Below are 18,111 nucleotides of genomic sequence, written 5' to 3'. Positions count from 1 at the left end.
AGCTTTTAAAGTGAATGCTGGAATAACAACTAGAAGTGAACATTCATAGATAATATTTTTGCAAATTAACTTTCTTGGAGAACTCAATCATCAAAGGACACACATTGCAGATATAATTAAATATCAATTTATAATAAGACATTTTTGAGATGTCACAAGGACTGTCATAATCACCAGAAAAATTTTTGGATTAGTTGTTTCAGATGAAAGTTCTTAAAATCTTATGTCACTTGTTTTTGCTTTATTCTTTTCCAGAAAGGAAAGACTTGTTTTAGAGGTGTTTTTTAATTAGTCTAGTATTAACCAGTCATGATCAGTTTAAACTGAGATTTTATAGATAGATTTTTTAAAAATATATGATCTTGTGCCTCCTCTCACACCTCCTACCTTAAACTGTACTGCTGCAGGACATAACATACTTGTCCAGAAATGCAGAAATCAGGTTTTCTAATCATGATAAATACACAAATTTCAGCCCTGTGTTTGTCACTGCAGGTAATAATAGCAGATGGCTAACAATTACAGCAGTTTTACAGGACTGGACTCTTACCTCTAATTGTTATGACTTCCTCGCAATCATTTTTTGTTTAATATAATGTGATCATGAAATGGTTAAGCTATGGAACATAGTAGAAAATGTTATGTCTAAGGGATTATGAAGGTACGGAATGCTGACTGCTATAAACCAGCAGAGAGAATTGAAATACACCATTTTGAGTAAGCTTTTTGAAATAGTCCACTTTTACATAAGTTTGCTAATGGAAACATAGTATAAAAGCATAATCTTATGAACAGTTTTGTGAAAGTACTAGAACATGATGCCAATTAAATGCTGTACTCTCCTTTCTTTTTGCTGTGTGCCTATAGGCTGTCCTTCAGAAACACTCTACACTGTTAACTGTGTTTGCCTACACAAGCTCCCACAGATATTTCTCTACTTAATAGTTTTCAGTAGCCCCTATGTGATTAATTACTCAAGTAGCATCCTATTACATTGCATTCTCATCACTCTTTGTACATGAGACTTGAACCACACCTAAAGCATTTTATATTGTGTAACGGCTTACTTTATTGCATTCTTCGTTATATCTGGATCTTGGGCTACAACCTGTCCGATAATGCTTCCTTCCTTGGCATCTTCATCTACTTCTATTAAATACCAGGGTCTGCTGAACACTGGAGGTTCATCTACATCTTCCACAGAAATTTTGACCAAAGCCATGTCTTTGAATGGCCCCAGCTGTAGAAAACGAGGATCAGGATGTGTGTTGGTTGCTTCTACTCTTAAGGTGTATAACATCTTGCTTTCAAAATCCAGATGCTGGGGAGCAAATAATAATAAAGAAAATTGTGTCACTTTACAAGAAATGTGAGTCAGTTTTATAATGCTTAATCAGAAATGTAGGCATTTTTAGTAGTTAAAGTTCTAAAATTTAATGCATCTTAGAGAATGTGGAGTATATTAGGGTTTGTTTGAGGTAAAAGTAAAATAAGGAATATTATAGGGCAGCAAGACAATTATGACCTCGCTGCCCACTACTTTTTCAGATTCCTGGAAAATCAGAAAAGGTCAATCTATAGAAAAATAGAAAGAGAGAAAGAAACAGGGAAGTTAGACTCAATCTAAAAGTAGGAGTTGCTAAAGGTCTTTTTTGTCTCATCTTACTGGTAGGAACAAGAACAATTATCCTAGCTGTTAAATGTCTTCTGTCCTATTTCCTTTTTCCTTACTGCTCCCTCATTACCATCTAGCCTGGCCTATTTTACACCAGGAGCAACCCAGACCTGTCCCTGGTCTCTATGTTCCAGGGTGAAAAGAAAAACTATGAAGTCTGATTTCCAATCTATGTTACATTTATATTATGCATATCCATGTATGCATATGTATATATACATTCATATGTGCACACATATACATACATGCACATACATAAATATATGTGTTTCCAAATATGTGTGTATATGTCTATATTATATATATGTAGATATCGGTTAATTGTTACTGATATGTTCAGTAAGAATAAATCCAAAAATAGCATTCAGAGTTGAATAGTCTGAACACTAAAATGTAGCCAACAGATCTTTCAGAGATGGTATTTTGAATTAAATTTGTGCCCATGTCTTTGCTCTTTGAACTTCCATTGACATAATATATAACAACTTAAGTTTCACCAAGGTTGGATGCAAATCAAGACAGATTTTAGGTACTGGGGATACCTGGTTGTTAGACAGATTAGAGAGGGACAGTTTATTCTTGGAGGTGTAAGTTCATCAAACTTCAGGTGAGCCTCCAACCCTTGTGAACCTTACTGCAGCATTCAGCTGACAAACCCCACTGTGAACTGAACTCCTCCAGGTTTTCACAGTCCTAATTTGAAAGTGCTGTGTGTGAGAGTATATATATTGAACAGACAGCAGCCACTGAAATATTGCTTTATGTGAAGTGACATGCCAGTAAATTTCCCTGAAGACTTGAAAATAACGGATATCTGCTGCAGGAAGAGAAGAACAAAACTAATACAACAACTCATTGGCAGCCTGACCCCTTGTGAGATCTACTCTCCCTTCCCCTGGAAAAAGAAAAATAACAGTAACACCTGGAGAGCTAAGTACATATAAAAAGGAGGGAGAAAAAATAAACCTTTTTGACAGTTACAATCCCTTCTTGTGTGTCCTTGTCAGTGACGATATCAAACATGTCTGATCCATCCCCATTGGAGATGCTATACTCAATCTCTGCATTTTCACCCACATCGGGGTCATGGGCTTTAATTCTGCCCAGAGGAGTCCCAGGTGATGCAGACTCAGGACAGCTGAACTGGTAGGTGCCTGGAAGAGCGAAATCAAGCATTTATTGTTTTGAGCAGCTTTGTTCTTCTGAATAATAAACATCTTCAGTTTTTCCCAAATTTTTTATGTAACTTGAGCTTTGAAACAGTTTACGGAAAATACTATTAGTCATCATACGAAATTTTAAAATGAGGTTTGGAGTTGATTGACAAACTGTCACAAAAATTTCAAGTGATTCTTCAAAGCCATTTAAGCCATTTAGTACTCTGTTTTTCATGTTTTGTTTTGGCTTGTTTGTTTGTTCTTCAGTTATCAGGAACAGAGAATCTCAACAATAATGTGCCAGTTCTAACTTTGATAATTTAAAAATATATATACATATTTATTTTTTCTCAGTTTTCCAGAAATGTACCCAAATATATTTAGAAGTATTAGGTGATTTTTTTTTTGTTTTCTCAAGGCACAAGAATTGTAGAAACCAGTGTGTACTTTGTAAAGAGACTAAAATAGAATAGTTTTTTTTTTTATTCTTTTGAAAAATATCGTGAAGATTTGTAGGTGTTCTGTGTGAAAGTAATTCATTCATCCATTATTGGTAATACATACTGAAGAGTCATGTTAAAGAGAATCTGGATACATGTTCATAATAATTACTATAGTTAATTGAAATGCAGATACATTCAGAGTTTCTTTAATTTATTCTGCATATACGTTTTGTGCTTTTTCAATGGTTTCATTTAATGTTTTTATATTAAGGGTTTTCTAGAAAGAATTCTGATTACACAAACATTTTAATCTTGCCTATGTGTATGAAAAGTGAATTTATATGTATTTTCTGAAAATATTTGCAATAAAAATCTAATTCTAAGACATACTGTTGCAGAAAAAGTATTAATCAGATTGTTTTCTTGACCAGAAAATTAAGGCCTTTCATCACGAGCAAGATGTAAATGTTTTTAAATTAGTATTTTCAGTTATTTGCTACCAAGAAAATGTGAAAAAAAAAAGTCTGATATATTCATAATTTTACATGTGACATTCCAGAATCTGACGCTTCTTTTGATCTGTTTTCTCATGTAAATTAACATTAATTTACTGAATGAAGTAGTAACATTGGGAAAATACCTTATAAGTCTTATAAACTGTGTTGACATATAGCGAAGTACAGTTCAGTAAAGCTACGTATCTTTCTTACAACTAGTCTATTTCCTATATTTACATATCCTTTGCTTTCTTTCAAGCTGCTTAAAGGGTCCTGAAGGTTCCTTTTAAGTACAATGAATATACCAAACGTCTGAGTGTTGAGTTTCCATCCCCAATTTTACAGACTAAGCACAAAAGAGTGTCACTGCAAATACCTTATATTTTTATAGATGTGTAACAAAATGGAAGCTAAAGCTTGATGTTAAATTGTATTGCTGTTACAAATTCAAGGTTGTAAGTGAAAATTCAGCAGTAGACTGTTTGGCTGCAATCCACACAGACTGAAATGAGTATTATTCCCTTAAACCAGGTTGAAAATGGGATGAAAGCTAGGATTCCTGGCAGCTAAACTGTAAGTTTGAAGCCTTGCTGAAATTCAACGTTTTGGCAAGAAATCTGTTTTACAGAAATACTGTAAGAACAGATTTAATCATATTACTTATGGCTTTTTCCAGAATAAATAACTCCCTTGAGTACTTTTGCATCTGAAAGCATTCCTTATTTTTGTGGTGCTGTGTGAGTGTTACACATTTTCAGCATGAGAGATGGCTAATTTGGTTTAGAGTACAATGTAATTCAAAATATGTAAGGTTTTCATTATGGTGCCATTTAAATTCAGTTTAGGCCTATGTCTTTTAACTGTCCAGCATTCCTCTCAGGAAACAAAATGAAACATAAAATCTGTTTCTTCTTAATGCAGTCTGAAAAAAATAGTACTTCACAATGCACTCTACCGTTTTCCTTTTTTCTGTCTCTCTAAGAAATCAATCTTTATTTCTTCAATATTTTGACATTAACTCCTGTTTTTTGCATTTACAATTCACCCTCTGCTTTGGGTCACATTTTCATTTATTGTTGCCTCACATAAGAGAAAATAGAAGATAACTGATTTTAGAAGGAGCATAATTCCAGAACTAGACAGTACTTTGAAGGTATGTCCCTCTTCATAACTATCTAAGAAGAAATCAAAACCTTCAGATGTTTCTCTCTGGTTTCCTATGAAGTCTTGAAAATCACTGTGCTGAGGAGAAAAAAAATGAGAGGGAAGTGTCATCAGCAAAATTAAAATTACACCACTGAATAGATACCACAGCAGGTATTCTATAGCCCATCCAGTATGTTTCAGTGATGTTCAAAGTGGAAAGCTACAGATAATATTGTATGAGGCATCAAATTGTGTAAATTTCTCTATAGTTAAGTACCAAACCCAAAGATTATTGAAATAATCAGAAGAACTTGCATAGACTTCAGTCTTCAGTTAATCTTGAAAGAAGAGCATGGTAAGAAACAAAAATGGAGACTGAAAACCTTAATTTATTTTGCAGTTCTCTGCATTCTTCATTTTTTATTTTTTTTTTAAATTTAATTTATTTGAATTCAGCAACAAATCTTACAATGTAATGTGCTACACCACATTCTAATTTAGGTTCAAGAATTCCTATTTGCCAAAATATTATGGGCTACATCATCCTACACATGTTTAAGCAGTACCCCCTGCTGAAATCAAACAGGAAGGTTGGTTAAAAATTGGTGTTTGAGTTTGCCATGTGAAGGTGAGTCCCAGCAAGTAAACTGAGTGTGAATTCAAATGATGTTTTCTTTATGATGACTGCAGTACTTTCTCCTCCCCTTTCTTTTTAAAAAGCATTCTGTTATCAAGAATATAGAGAAAAAAAATAAATCCTTTCTCTCTCACTGTCAGGGTTTTCTAATATTTAAAAAAATCTGTTCTAGGTTGACCTATTCTGAGTGTAATTATTGCCATGGTACTGAAGGGTTTTTCGTTTCTTCAGGTCCAGGAGAGTGTTTTCTAAATCAGCTCTGTTTCTTCAGTCTTTGGTGAATCTGTAAAGAGAGCCAGTCAGGTCCCTAATCAGTGTCAATAAACAATTCAAATTTTATAACGTGGACATTTTTCCATCAGGCACTGAACTGAGGCTATAAATTTCTTCTATCTGCAGCCTATCAAACAGATAACACAGTGATTATATCTATTTGAGACTGCATTTAAGCCAGTGGTTTAGTATGATATGGTCTGTAGTATGCTACTGTGAGCCTTTCCATATTGTGCAGCTTTCTGTTGTTTATCTTTTTTGTTGCCGAGAGATATTTTAAAACACCTAATTGTGTCAAATTAGTTTAGATTATCAAAGTCATTCAACATCAAGAGCTGAACACAGATGACAAGTACCTAAACCAAATGCTTAGACTTCCAGCAGAGCATATCACCTGACCAATTCTACTTGTGCAAGGTGGTGCATTAGAAAATTTTCTGACTTGTTTGTCTAAAACATGTGGAAGTAAAAGTGTCTCCAAAACCTGAAACTTGTATTTTGCAATTAAATTCCTCTAAAGGCTTTCAAGTCCCTGCAGTTAGCCTAAGCTATTGTTACAACTCATAATTCTTTAATCAGAGTAAGGATGGGAACTAAGTTTATCATTCCAATAAATATTTTTCTATTAAAAAAAATGGAGGCAGAGATTCACATTTGCCTTAATAATGCTGCAACATAAACAAACAGAGCAGTGGGCCAGAATTTATACTAAAAAAAAAAGGGAGAAAAAAAGATCACAGATGAAGACATTGAAACAGCTAATTTTAGAGTGTTTTTTTGGAAAACAACAAAACTATTAGATGCTTCATACTCTGGGGGAAGCGCGGTGGGTTGTCATTGACATCAGTCAGTGTGATGTTCACGGTGGTGGTCCCTGATAGTCCTCCCATCTGACCTCCCATATCTTTGGCCTGGATGACCACTTGATACCGTTCCCTGTTTTCTCTGCTCATGTCCGGTAAAGCAGTCTTGATTATGCCTTGGAGAAGAGAGAAAAAGGAGAGACAAGGAGGTAAAGGAGAAGCAGCATCACCCACTTTAATCTCAGAGTTTTAAATGGATTAATATAAGATATGTTGTGCAGATGTTAAGCCATAACAATCAAAGCAAGGTATACTACAATAAATCTTTACATCTATGGCTGATTTAGTATGATTTAAAGAAAAAAGAAAAAAAAATAACAGAGACATTATTTGTTGTTTGTGATGTGCTAACACAGTCTAACTATTCTTTCACTTACAAAAATATAAAGTTAATTGTTGAATTAATTAAATTTTTCAGTTACTATCTCCAGTTATTGTTTTAATGCATTACGTAATCTCTATCTCTTGTGAGGTTTTGATATTATAGCACAAGGCTGAATTCTAACATGCTCTGGATTCATTCTTTTGGACTGCAACAGATCATAGATTTTAATGCACAGTGATGGCCCCTGTAAGTCAGCTAAGACTATAGATAATAAAAAAGTTGGACAAGACTGTAAAGTTAGTCTTGGAAAATCTTTTTTTGGTGTACAATCTCAAGAATCTCATAAATGTACTTCAAATGTCTCAGACCCTTGTATATCACAGAAAAAGAGTAGGAACCTCAGGTGAGAAAACAAAAAGTCCCATAACCTGATCAGAGAAGTGACCTCAATCCTCCTGGGATCCTAAGACCATGAGACCTTTACATTAAAGTGAACACACACATGCTTTCTTTTAGAAAACAAAGCATAACTTTTTTTAAAAAAATAAAAAAATAAAAAAATATTTATTTATTTAGAAGGGTAGTGGCTTTGCAAGGTTGAAGTGATGACAGCTTTCTCTTGTGAAGTGGGAGAATTTAAATACAGCATCCTTTTTTGCTTGAAGGATTCACACCCTTGCCTTTCCTCTCTCAGAAGAAGGCTCTTATTACAAGCTTGGCTTGATAGGGAAGATGTTCTATTATGCAAAAAAAAAAAAAAAAAAAAAAAAGGTAACCGTGAAAAAATCCTACTCATAGAAAAAGAGTGAAACAAAGGGAAAAACAACTCTGTAGTCTAGTGTTTATGGCATTTACATCTGATTCAGCATTACCAGGTTCTGATTATCATACCTAGACTTGTTAACATATGTAACATTAAAAAGAAAATTGGATACAAATGGAAGCTAATCCCAGAACCAAAGATGAGAGCTCAGGTCTCCCCCGAAACCTCTGCCTGCCTAACCACCTGCTGCCATCAGTTAATGACCATGTGGAACTGTTCCTGTTTCCCTGCCCAAGCCTGGTAAAGACGTTTTGAGTAGGGGATTGGAAAAAAGAGAAAAAGGAGAGCAGCAGGAATAGGTTGAAAAAACCCAAAAACTTTAATCCTAGGAAAAATCATTATGACACCTTGTAAAACTGTAGCTATATGACTCATTATCTTTTTTGGTATAATGCCTTTTCTGTATTTAAAAAATAAATTGTTTCAAAAGAAAAGTAGCTATCATCTGAGCATGCTCAATAGATTAGGGACTACAGGGATTCTGGGCACAATCGCACTTAAATTCAGGATTCTCAAACCAGTACAATTTTGGTAACACGCAGGATCAATCTAATACAATGCCTGCTAAGCTTTGCACACATTAGGATTAGGTATCTGAAGCTGGGAAGGTGGTGTGTTTTTTTTTCTATTTTGAACGACAATTCTGGATTATAGATATCCAAAGTTCACTCAAGGTTTTCTTCTTTGTGTACATCTCTTATCTGATTTCCTGCATAATAATGAAAAAGGCTTCCATTCATGCATCACAGTTTAAAAGCATTAATGCATCCTACTTCAATTCTAATCGCTGTTGGAATCAGAGTACAGTTTCAAAAATCATCTTGAGTTAAAAATTTTTAATGGTCAAGAATCTATCACAGATTTAGAAATAATTAATTTGCCTTTGGGGGTATTTTTTTTTTTTTTTTTAAACTTTATAGTCTGAAATTGTCCAGCTCATATTTTCTTTTCTTAAAGACAAACATATATTTCCCAGGAACTGGTATAAAATAATCTTTAGTACTTTCATGATTATTTGGACCCTTTACAGTATTTTACACCCTTTATGAGCTGTTGATCTTTACAATTAACAGTCATCTTCCAGGAGTCTTATATCAAGTAAAGAGGTTCTTCTTCTGCAATAATATTTTCATAGAAAAAGGCATACTTTTATTGTGATAGAAAAAGTGTATCAGTTTTGTGTCAAGTCATATGATGCCATATGCCTGTTTCAATATTTAAATGCAAGTGAAATGTGTCTTGGTCCCTGCATCCTCTCACTGTCATTGCAAAAAGACTGACTGAATTGCTAACCTGTTTCTGGATCCACCGAGAAATACGGCTGTCCCTGGAGGATGCTGTACACCACTTTGGCACTGTTTCCATAATTGGCATCATCGGCATCTGTGGCTGTCACTTGAATAACAGATGTACCTAAATGGTTACCAAACAAGGAATCAGCAGATTTTAAGAAGGCACCTACTTCTTGTAAACTACATACAGTTGTTTCAGCGTTGTATTCAGTAAAAAAATTGAACAGCATCCAGTGGACAAATCCAGTGTTATCTTACCCCCAAAAAACAGTAAAATAAAGCCTCATCTTCCTTGTGATTGAATCTAAAATCATTATCACTTAAGATTCATGCTTCAGGTAAACAGGAATAAACACATAGGGATTGACACATGTCTTTGAAACCCAACACAGCATTAGGTTTTTTGATGATCAAACAGGTTTGAAGATTGTTCTCTGGTAATAACATGACCTCAGTTGAAACTGTTCATTTAAAAGGTAGGCAGTTGCTGTGTGAAAAGTACCATTATAATTCTTAAGTATAGCTTAATCAGTGAATGTACTAAATAAGCTTTCCCATACTAATTTTCTGCTTAGATGACAACCCCCAAATATCTGAAGTCAGACTGAATAAAAAATTTGGTCTCATCTTAATTTTTAAGATACTTTTTAAAAAATGGCTTGGTTTTGTAATAAGAAATTCTGGGTTTCTTTTCTCTCTTGATCAAAGTTAGCCACCTTTAATGAAAAATAACTGCTATTAAATTATAATTATTTTTTTTTCAGCATTCACTTACTTTATATGAAAATGGTTTACCCATGTACTGTGATTGCAATGAGGAGAATATAGACTATGGGATTAAGAGCACTGTGAGCCAATATATTCAGTGATGTTTATGGATTAGAAACAAATTAAAGTTTCTGTAAATCCTTTCTTATACAATATATAAAAGGACAAAACTGTTCTTCACAAGCTTTTATTTCTAAGCAATTTTCAAGATGTCAGGATACATTTTGCTAACACAATCTAGAGCTGACAAACGTCTGGATAAATACAGTCAATCCAATAGCTAGAAGTGTAAAGGTCCTTAAATCCTTGCCAAGGGCAGAAGGCTGACTGTGAAGATGCTATTTACCCTATTTTCGGCAGTGTATTTTTTATGTATCACACTTAATTTATAATAAAAAGGTCTTGTGAACACTGTCCCCGTAAGTGATATAATTTCCTATTGATTTTTTTATTCACCTTCAGCCTCTCTAGATTGAAGTTCATCCAGATAACTTGCAGTCAAGTATCTGTCTAGGCTATATATTTAGAAGATGCTCATTTACCTGTGATTAATGGAATTTAAGTGAATCATCAGTACTGTCATTCTTGAGTGCATACAAGGGATCGGGGGAAGTAGAAATCCAGAGTAATCAAAAACAGAATTACGAGAACACATATTAGAATCATAGAATCATAGAATGGTTTCGGTTGGAAGGGACCTTAAAGATCATCTAGTTCCAACCCCCCTTCCATGGGCAGGGACAGCTTCTACCAGATCAGGTTGCTCAAAGCCCCATCCAACCTGGCCTTGAACACTTCCAGGGAGGGAGCATCCACAACCTCTCTGGGCATCCTATTCCAGTGTCTCATCAACCTCACAGGAAATAATTTCTTCCCTATATCTAATCTAAATCTACTCTCTTTCAGTTTAAAACTATTATTCCTCCTCTTATCACTACACTCCCTGATGAAGAGTCCCTCCCCATCTTTGTTGTAGGACCCATTTAAATACTGGAAGGCCACTATGAGGTCTCCCCAGAGCCGTCTCTTCTCCATGCTGAACAACCTCAACTCTCTCAGCCTGTCCTCATAGGGGATGTGCTCCAGCCATTTGATCATTTTCATGGCCCTCCTCTGGACCTGCTCAAGCAAGTCCATGTCTTTTTCATGTTGGGGCCCCAGAGCTAAACACACTAATGCAGGTGGGCTCTCATGAGGGTGGAGTAGAGGGGGAGAATCACCTCCCTCAACCTGCTGGCCACACTTCTCTTGATGCAGCCCAGGATATGTTTGGCTTTCTGAGCTGCGAGCACACATTGCTGGTTCATAGTCAGTTTTCCAACGACTACTACTCCCAAGTCCTTCTCTGAAGAGCTATTCTCAGTCCACTCACCACCCAGCCTGTTTTTGTGCTTTGGATTGCCCCGACCCATGTGCAGAACCTTGCACTTGGCCTTGTTGAACTTCATAAGGTTGGTACAGGCCCATGTCTCAAGCCTGTCCAGGTCCCTCTAGATGGCATCCTTTACTGTCAGTGTGTTGACTGCACCACACAGCTTGGTGTCATCAGCAGACTTGAAGGTGTATTCCATCCCACTGTCCATGTTGCCTACAAAGATGTTAAATAGCACTGGTCTCAGTACTGAACCCTGAGGAACATCACTTGTCACTGCTCTCCACTTGGACATCAAGCTGTTGACCGCAACACTTTGAGTGCAACCATTCAGGTGATTCATTATCCACCGAGTGGTACAGCTGTCAGATTTGTGTCTCTTCAATTTAGAGACAAGGATATCATGTGAGATAGTGTCAAATGTTTTCCACAAATCCAGGTAGATGACATCACTTGTTCTTCCCTTATCCATCACTATTGTAAGCCCATCGTAGAAGGCCACCAAACATTTCAGACACAATTTGCCCTTAGTGAAGCTATGTTGGCTGTCACCAATCATCTCCTTATTTTCCATGTATCTTACCATATATGATCTTGCCGGGCATAGAGGCAAGACTGACAGTCCTGTAGTTCCCTGAGTTTTTCTTTTTTCCCTTCTTAAAAATGGGAGTTCTCCTGGTCTGCACTGGAATAGGGTTAATGTTCCTTTTTGGTAACTAGAATAATGCTGTGTTTTAGAGTCAACATTGGTTTTGGTACGGGAAGAATGTTGATAGCATACTGATGTTTTCAGATGCTACTGAGACTTCAAGGACTCTCTGACTCCTCATGTCTTGCCCATGTGCAAGTGCACAAGAAGCAGGGAGGGAGCACGGCCACAGCACCAGACCCAAATTGGACAATGAAATATTCCATATCATGGAATGTCGTGCTCACTATATAGAGGAGGGGTGGTTGGGAAGGGGTCTCTCTCTCTTGCTTCCGGGATTACGATTACCGGATCTTAGTATTTCAGGATCGCTAGCCAGGAAAGGGCTGGGTATTGCTCAGCGGGTGGTGAGCAATTGCATTGTACATTGCCCATTTATCTTTTCTATTGCTGTCATTGTTTTAATTTTATTACCATAATAAAACTGATTCTAGCTCAACCTGCGAGTCTCCCTTTACCCCTCCAATTCCCTCTCCCATTTCCAGGTAGAGAGGGAGGGTGGGGGGAGCAGCTGCAGGGTGGTTGGCTACTGACCAAGCTCAAACCACGTCAGGAGTTACGTTTCCCCTGTTCCAATCAGTGGGAACTTCACTGGACTGCCACAACTTCTCACATAGGTTGGATAGTGGCTTAACTACTTCATCTTCCAGTTCCTTCATGACCTGTGGATGCATCTCATCAAGTTCCATGGGATTGTGCACCTTCAGGTTCCTTAGATAGTCTTGAACATAATCTTCTCCTAGAGTGGATGGTTCTTCGTTCTTCCAGTCCCTGCCTTTGTCTTCTGTATCTTGGGTGGTGTGGCTGGATCCCTTGTCAGTGAAGAATAAGGCAAAAAAGTAATGGAGTAGCTCATCCTTCTCCATATCCTGGGTAACCAGGTCTCCTGTTCCATTCCAGAGAGGGCCCACATTTTCTCTAGTGTTCCTTTTACGACTGACACATCTATAAAAGCTTTTCTTGTTGCCCTAGATGTCCCTGGTCCAATTAAATTTTATCAGGGTTTTGGCTTTCCTAACCTGATCCCTGGCTGCTCAGACAGTTTCTCTGTATTCCTCCAGATTCCCTGTCCTTGCTTCCACCCTCTCTAGGCTTCCTTTTTATGATTGAGTTTGTCCAGGAGCTCCTTCTTCATCAATGCAGGCCTCCTGGCATTTTTGCCTGATTTCCGCTTTGTCAGGATGCATCGCTCCTGAGCTTGGAGGAGGTGCTTCTTGAATATTAACCAGCATTTTGTCCCCTTCTTCTCTCCAGAGCAATATTCCATGCTACTCTGCCAAGTAGATCCCTGAATAGGCCAAATTTTGCTCTCCTGAATTCCAGGGTAGTTAGCTTGCAGTCTGCCCTCCTCATTGACCTAAGTGTCTTGAACTCTAACGCTTCATGGTCACTTCAGTCAAGGCTGCCCTTGAGCTTCACATTCCCCACTAGCCTCTCCTTGTAGTGAGAAAAAGATCCAGCATAGCACCTCTCCTCATTGCGTCTTCTATCTCTTGAAGGAAGTTGTCGTCAATGCATTCCAGGAACTTCCTGGATTGCTTATGCCTTGCTGTGTTGTCCTTCTAACAGGTATCAGGTGGGGTGATTGAAGTCCCCCATGAGCACCAGGGCTTGTGAACATGAGCCTGCTCCTATCTGTCTATAGAGGGCCTCATCCACTCAGTCTTTCTGGTTGGTGGCCTGTAGCAGACACCCACCCTAATGTCTCCTGTCCCTGCCTCCCTTCCCTTTAATCCTGACTCATAGGCTCTTGGTTGAATCCTCATCCATCCCCAGGCAGAGCTCCATGAACTCCAGCTGGTCACTGACATAGAGGGCAACACCCCCTCCCATATAATAATAATGTTATTATTAGGTCCTGTTAGATGCATGTATTTTCTTATAGTACGCTATACTGCATTGCACATAATAGTTTTACCTACATACTAGTAACAATTCCCACTATTTCAGGTTATCTGAACAGCATGAGAAGAGGGGAGGAATAGTCTTTCTCTACAACAAACCAGCAGAGCAAAGTTATAAAAACGCTTTGTCACAATTCATCAAACTCTGAAGAGAATTTTTGCCATTAACATTCTAGACTACTCTTTGCCTAGTTAAACAGTTAGAGGTCAACTGTGTGCAAAGATCAGCTGTAAAGATAATCCTGAAGAAGCGAACATTTAACAACAATTTTATCATTAACAATGTCCAGCAGAACTACTCATCTAGACAAAAAATGAAGAGTTTTTTGAGAAATGTGACATTCTATAAGCCCTATCTTCTTTCAAAAAAAGCAAATAAAGTAAACTTCATGTCTCCTCAAGGCTAACAAGGAAAGGAGAGTCAGTGTCACCTGTTAGCCTATAAAAAATATAAAAGTCTGTTGTGGTTTGGGCCTGGTTGGCAGCCAACCACAATACAGCAGCTCTCTCTCCCTTCCCCTCCGGCAATGAGAAGGGACAGAGAGCCAGGCTTGGGGTTCAAGATAGGACTGGGATGGGGAAAAATCCCCCTTATATGATCATGAGCAAAAGGCAGACTCGTTAGGGGAAGAAAAAAAAGAACATACATTTATTACAGACACTAACAACACATAACAGAGTAGGACAGTGAGAAGCATTGCCACATCTTGAGAACACCTTCCCCCCACCCCTCCCTTCTTCCCGGGCTCAGTTCCTCTCCCGATATCTCTACCTCCTTCCCCAGTGGCGCAGGGGCAGGGAATGGGAGGTGCAGTCAGCTCTGCCACTTCTTTCATCTTCGGTGAGGGGAGTGTCCGAAACTTGTTCCTCCTGCTCCATCGTGGTCCCCCTCTCACAGGAGACAGTCCTCCACAAACTTTCTCCGACTTGAATTCCTCCCATGGGCCTCAGCGTTCCCCACACTGCTCCGTCATGGGTCACTAACTTCCTCTGACTGGATTCCCTCCCACGGCTGCAGCCCTTCCCGAGCTGCTCCTGCGTGGGACTCCCCCGCATGCTGCAATCCTCCCAGGGCTGAATTACAGCAGCGGGGCTACTTTTTCCCATGAGACCCTGGCCTTCTTTGGGCACAGAACCTTGATCATCTGAGCAGGAGCAACAGGCCACAAATCAATGTCTGCTCCACCGTAGATCTCCATGGGTGGCAGGGGGGGGCCACCCTGCCGTCTCCCCACAGGATACAGGGGGTCTCTGCTCCAGCACACCTCCCCCCTTCTTTCTTCCTCCATTCCTCCACTGACCTTGGTGTTCATGCAGCTGCAGCAACTCCTCCTCCCAAGTCCCACTGCCCGTCACCACGTCCCTTCTTAAATACGTTATCACAGAGACGCAGCCGATTGGCTCAATTTCCCAAACAGAAGTGGAGCTGACGTGGAGCTGGGGGAGCTTCGAGAAGCTTCTCACAGGGGGCCGCCCCGATAGCCCCCTCCCCTGCCACCAAAAAACTCCACCACTCACTCAACCCAGAACAAAGTCATCAATAGAATCATACGCTTATAGTGTGTGCCACTGTAGTATCTAGAAGTTAAGAATCAAGAGAAATGTATATGTCCATCCCACCCTTCCTCCCCCAAAAACCAAAATATCTTAATCAGAAAAACTTACTGCTGTGGCCTCTTGATCTAAGTACTGTCTCGGGACTGACACAGAAGTTTGAGTATCATGATAACTGAATGGAAATTAACTTTATTTTCCTAGCATACTGTTTTGATGAAAAAAAGAATGCTGAAGCTTGTTTTGAGAATGATTTTATTTATTATTTATTTAATTATTTTTAAGAAAGGCATTACAGTGCTTAGGGCTGTCTTTGGGAAATTTCTGTCTTTGTCTCATTGGAATGTATATCTTTTTTTTTTTTTCCTGAGGCTCAAGTGCCATTTAATTATAGTTGCTGAGGAGAGTATAGAAACTGTAACCCTACAGAAGCTTTGGAGGTCACTACCAAATAATTCAGGTGGATCTTCTTTAGAATGAGAACTCATTATAGTTTACAAAATATCTACTTTTTCTTTTATTTATCAAATTTTGTAGAGTGGGGAAATAATAGTGTTATAACGGCTAATGCTTCCTAGTAAACTAATACTACAATATTGAAAAATTATTAACAAAAGTATGTCCTCAGAAAATTAATTTTCAGTATGCAGTTCACTCTCATCTCTGTCAACAATCTGATGTGTCATAAAAGAGGATCCTCACAGATAATAGGCAATGCCTGTGCTGCATTTTTATGAGGAAAGAATCTTCTCTTAGCTTTGGGGTCCAAAATTAAATCAGTAAAGAGTGAAATAAAGGACCTTATCACTAATTACAAAGTAATTGTTAATGAGGAAAAACTAGTTTGGATCTTTTTAATTAAAGAGAACTATGCCTTATCCTCACCCCCACCTGAATGTTACCCGCAGAATGTGGGTGTATTTCTTCATTTGTTTATCTATAGTCTAGATTATCTCACAAGCAGACTTTTGACCACATTTGTCAGCAGAAGTCAGCATGATTTAAAATATGAATCAGGTGGCTAGGCTAGAGATTAGAAGCTTTCTGAGATACTACCACAGCTGTCAACATGATCAAGAATGAAGGAGTGAAGTAGAGCCTGGGAAGAATTGAGGGTGAGGGGAAGGTGTTTGAGTTTTTGTATTTGTTTCTCACCATCCAAATCTATTTTTAATGGGCAATAAATTAAATTAGTTTTCCCAAGTTGTGTCTGTTTTTCCCCAAGGGTAACTGGTAAACGATCTCCTTGTCTTTATTTCAACCCATGAGCTTTTCCACCTTATTTTCTCCCTGTCTTGTTGAAGAGAAGGAGAATGAATGAAGGAGAATCTGGGTGGTCCTCTGTCAGCCAAATAAAATCAAACACACCACAAGAGCAATCTGGTATGAAAGATGACAGAGAAAATGTATGAATTACTACTATAGCAGTCTAAGGAATTATAACATCAATGTTTTGCAAAACAATGTGAAGTTCAACCCAGTCCTACCCAACAAGCCTATCACATCTCAGAATGGGAACTAAATCTCAGAGTTCTCAAGAGGTATGTCTTATTTTTCTTTTCCTTTCATTTTCTTTCTCTTTTTTTTTTTTTTTTCCTTATCTGTTTTTTTTTTGTTTGTTTTTTTTTTTTTTTTTGTTTTTTTTTTTTTTTTTATGAATTCGTAATACTTTTCTGACACAGTTTACAGATTGTTTTATTGGCTTTTTCTCTCAAAGACACTCTCTAAGCCTGCATATGATGAGCAAGGTATAGCAGTTTGCTGAATGTGTTGAATTTGTTAAGCTTTATGAGTGCTATAGTATCTTTTTTTTTTTTTTTTTTTTTTTTTTTTCCTTACATGTACATTTGAATCTGGAAGGTTAAGCACTTTAACACCTTATCTGTGATGGATGGGGTCCTAATGTAAGGGCAGAAAAATGCAGAAGGATAGTTGTGAAGATAACCTGAGAGAAGACAAATTTAGACTAAATCTCTGTAAATAGTGTCTTTGTGTTGGCTGCCAAACAGGCTCAAACCATGACAGCATGTGTTTGTGTGTGTATAGGTATGCATATATGTGTGTGTAAAAATGTAGAGTCCAAAAGGACTGTGTCTATGTGAAAATTCTATTTTCAAATGCTATTATAAAGATAACTTTTTCCGTAACCTTCATTTTGAACAGTAATCTCCAGCTTCGATGAAGAAAATGATCAGATTATGTAGTTAACATTATGTTTCAAGATTCCACCATGAACATTGGATCAAAAATTGACAGATAGTGATTTAAATAACATTCAGAATCACGACATTTATTTTCCAAAGGGAATTCTGCAAATTCAAAATGCATTTTGAGTTTGATTCTGTCAATTTTTATAAAAGCAGTACTTCAGAAAAATTCAAAGCTTTGATTTTAAGAAAAAAATAATGTGGTTGGTTTAGACTTTAGCCTTCTAATATAGTTTTCAAAGAGTAATTTGAAAATTAAAAAACTCTGAAAATGCTGAAACAGGATGTTTTTTACATTATCAGACAGCTTCCTTTCTATTTTTCTCAAGTCAACTTCTGTCAAAATTGGCAATTATTGAAAACTTCTGAGTTTTACAGAGAACTTTTGCATGTGTGTGTGTATCTTGCTCTGTTTAAGAGAGAGCTCCACTCAAAGCAGAAAAACTGTTTCATTTTCAGAAATAGA

General features: G+C 37.6%; 1 protein-coding gene across 3 annotated transcripts in view; it reads right to left on the bottom strand.

The window, feature by feature from the left end:
* Window positions 1–18,111, bottom strand: part of CDH9 (cadherin 9) — a 113,848-nt gene that overhangs the window by 15,349 nt on the left and 80,388 nt on the right. For all 3 annotated transcript variants that reach the window (XM_032991981.1, XM_032991978.1, XM_032991979.2), the window contains exons 4-7: window positions 9,133–9,252; window positions 6,640–6,807; window positions 2,642–2,829; window positions 1,068–1,321 (exon numbers count right to left, since the gene is read on the bottom strand). In XM_032991981.1, the coding sequence (XP_032847872.1) occupies window positions 1,068–1,321; window positions 2,642–2,829; window positions 6,640–6,807; window positions 9,133–9,252 (730 nt within the window). The remainder of the gene's footprint in view (window positions 1–1,067; window positions 1,322–2,641; window positions 2,830–6,639; window positions 6,808–9,132; window positions 9,253–18,111) is intronic.

Source organism: Tyto alba, unplaced genomic scaffold (assembly GCF_018691265.1).
Source record: "Tyto alba isolate M040663 unplaced genomic scaffold, T.alba_DEE_v4.0 Super-Scaffold_48, whole genome shotgun sequence".
NCBI classification, from domain to species: domain Eukaryota; kingdom Metazoa; phylum Chordata; class Aves; order Strigiformes; family Tytonidae; genus Tyto; species Tyto alba.
The sequence above is the reverse complement of the archived record's forward strand: the minus strand, read 5'-3'. Positions and strand labels throughout refer to the sequence as shown.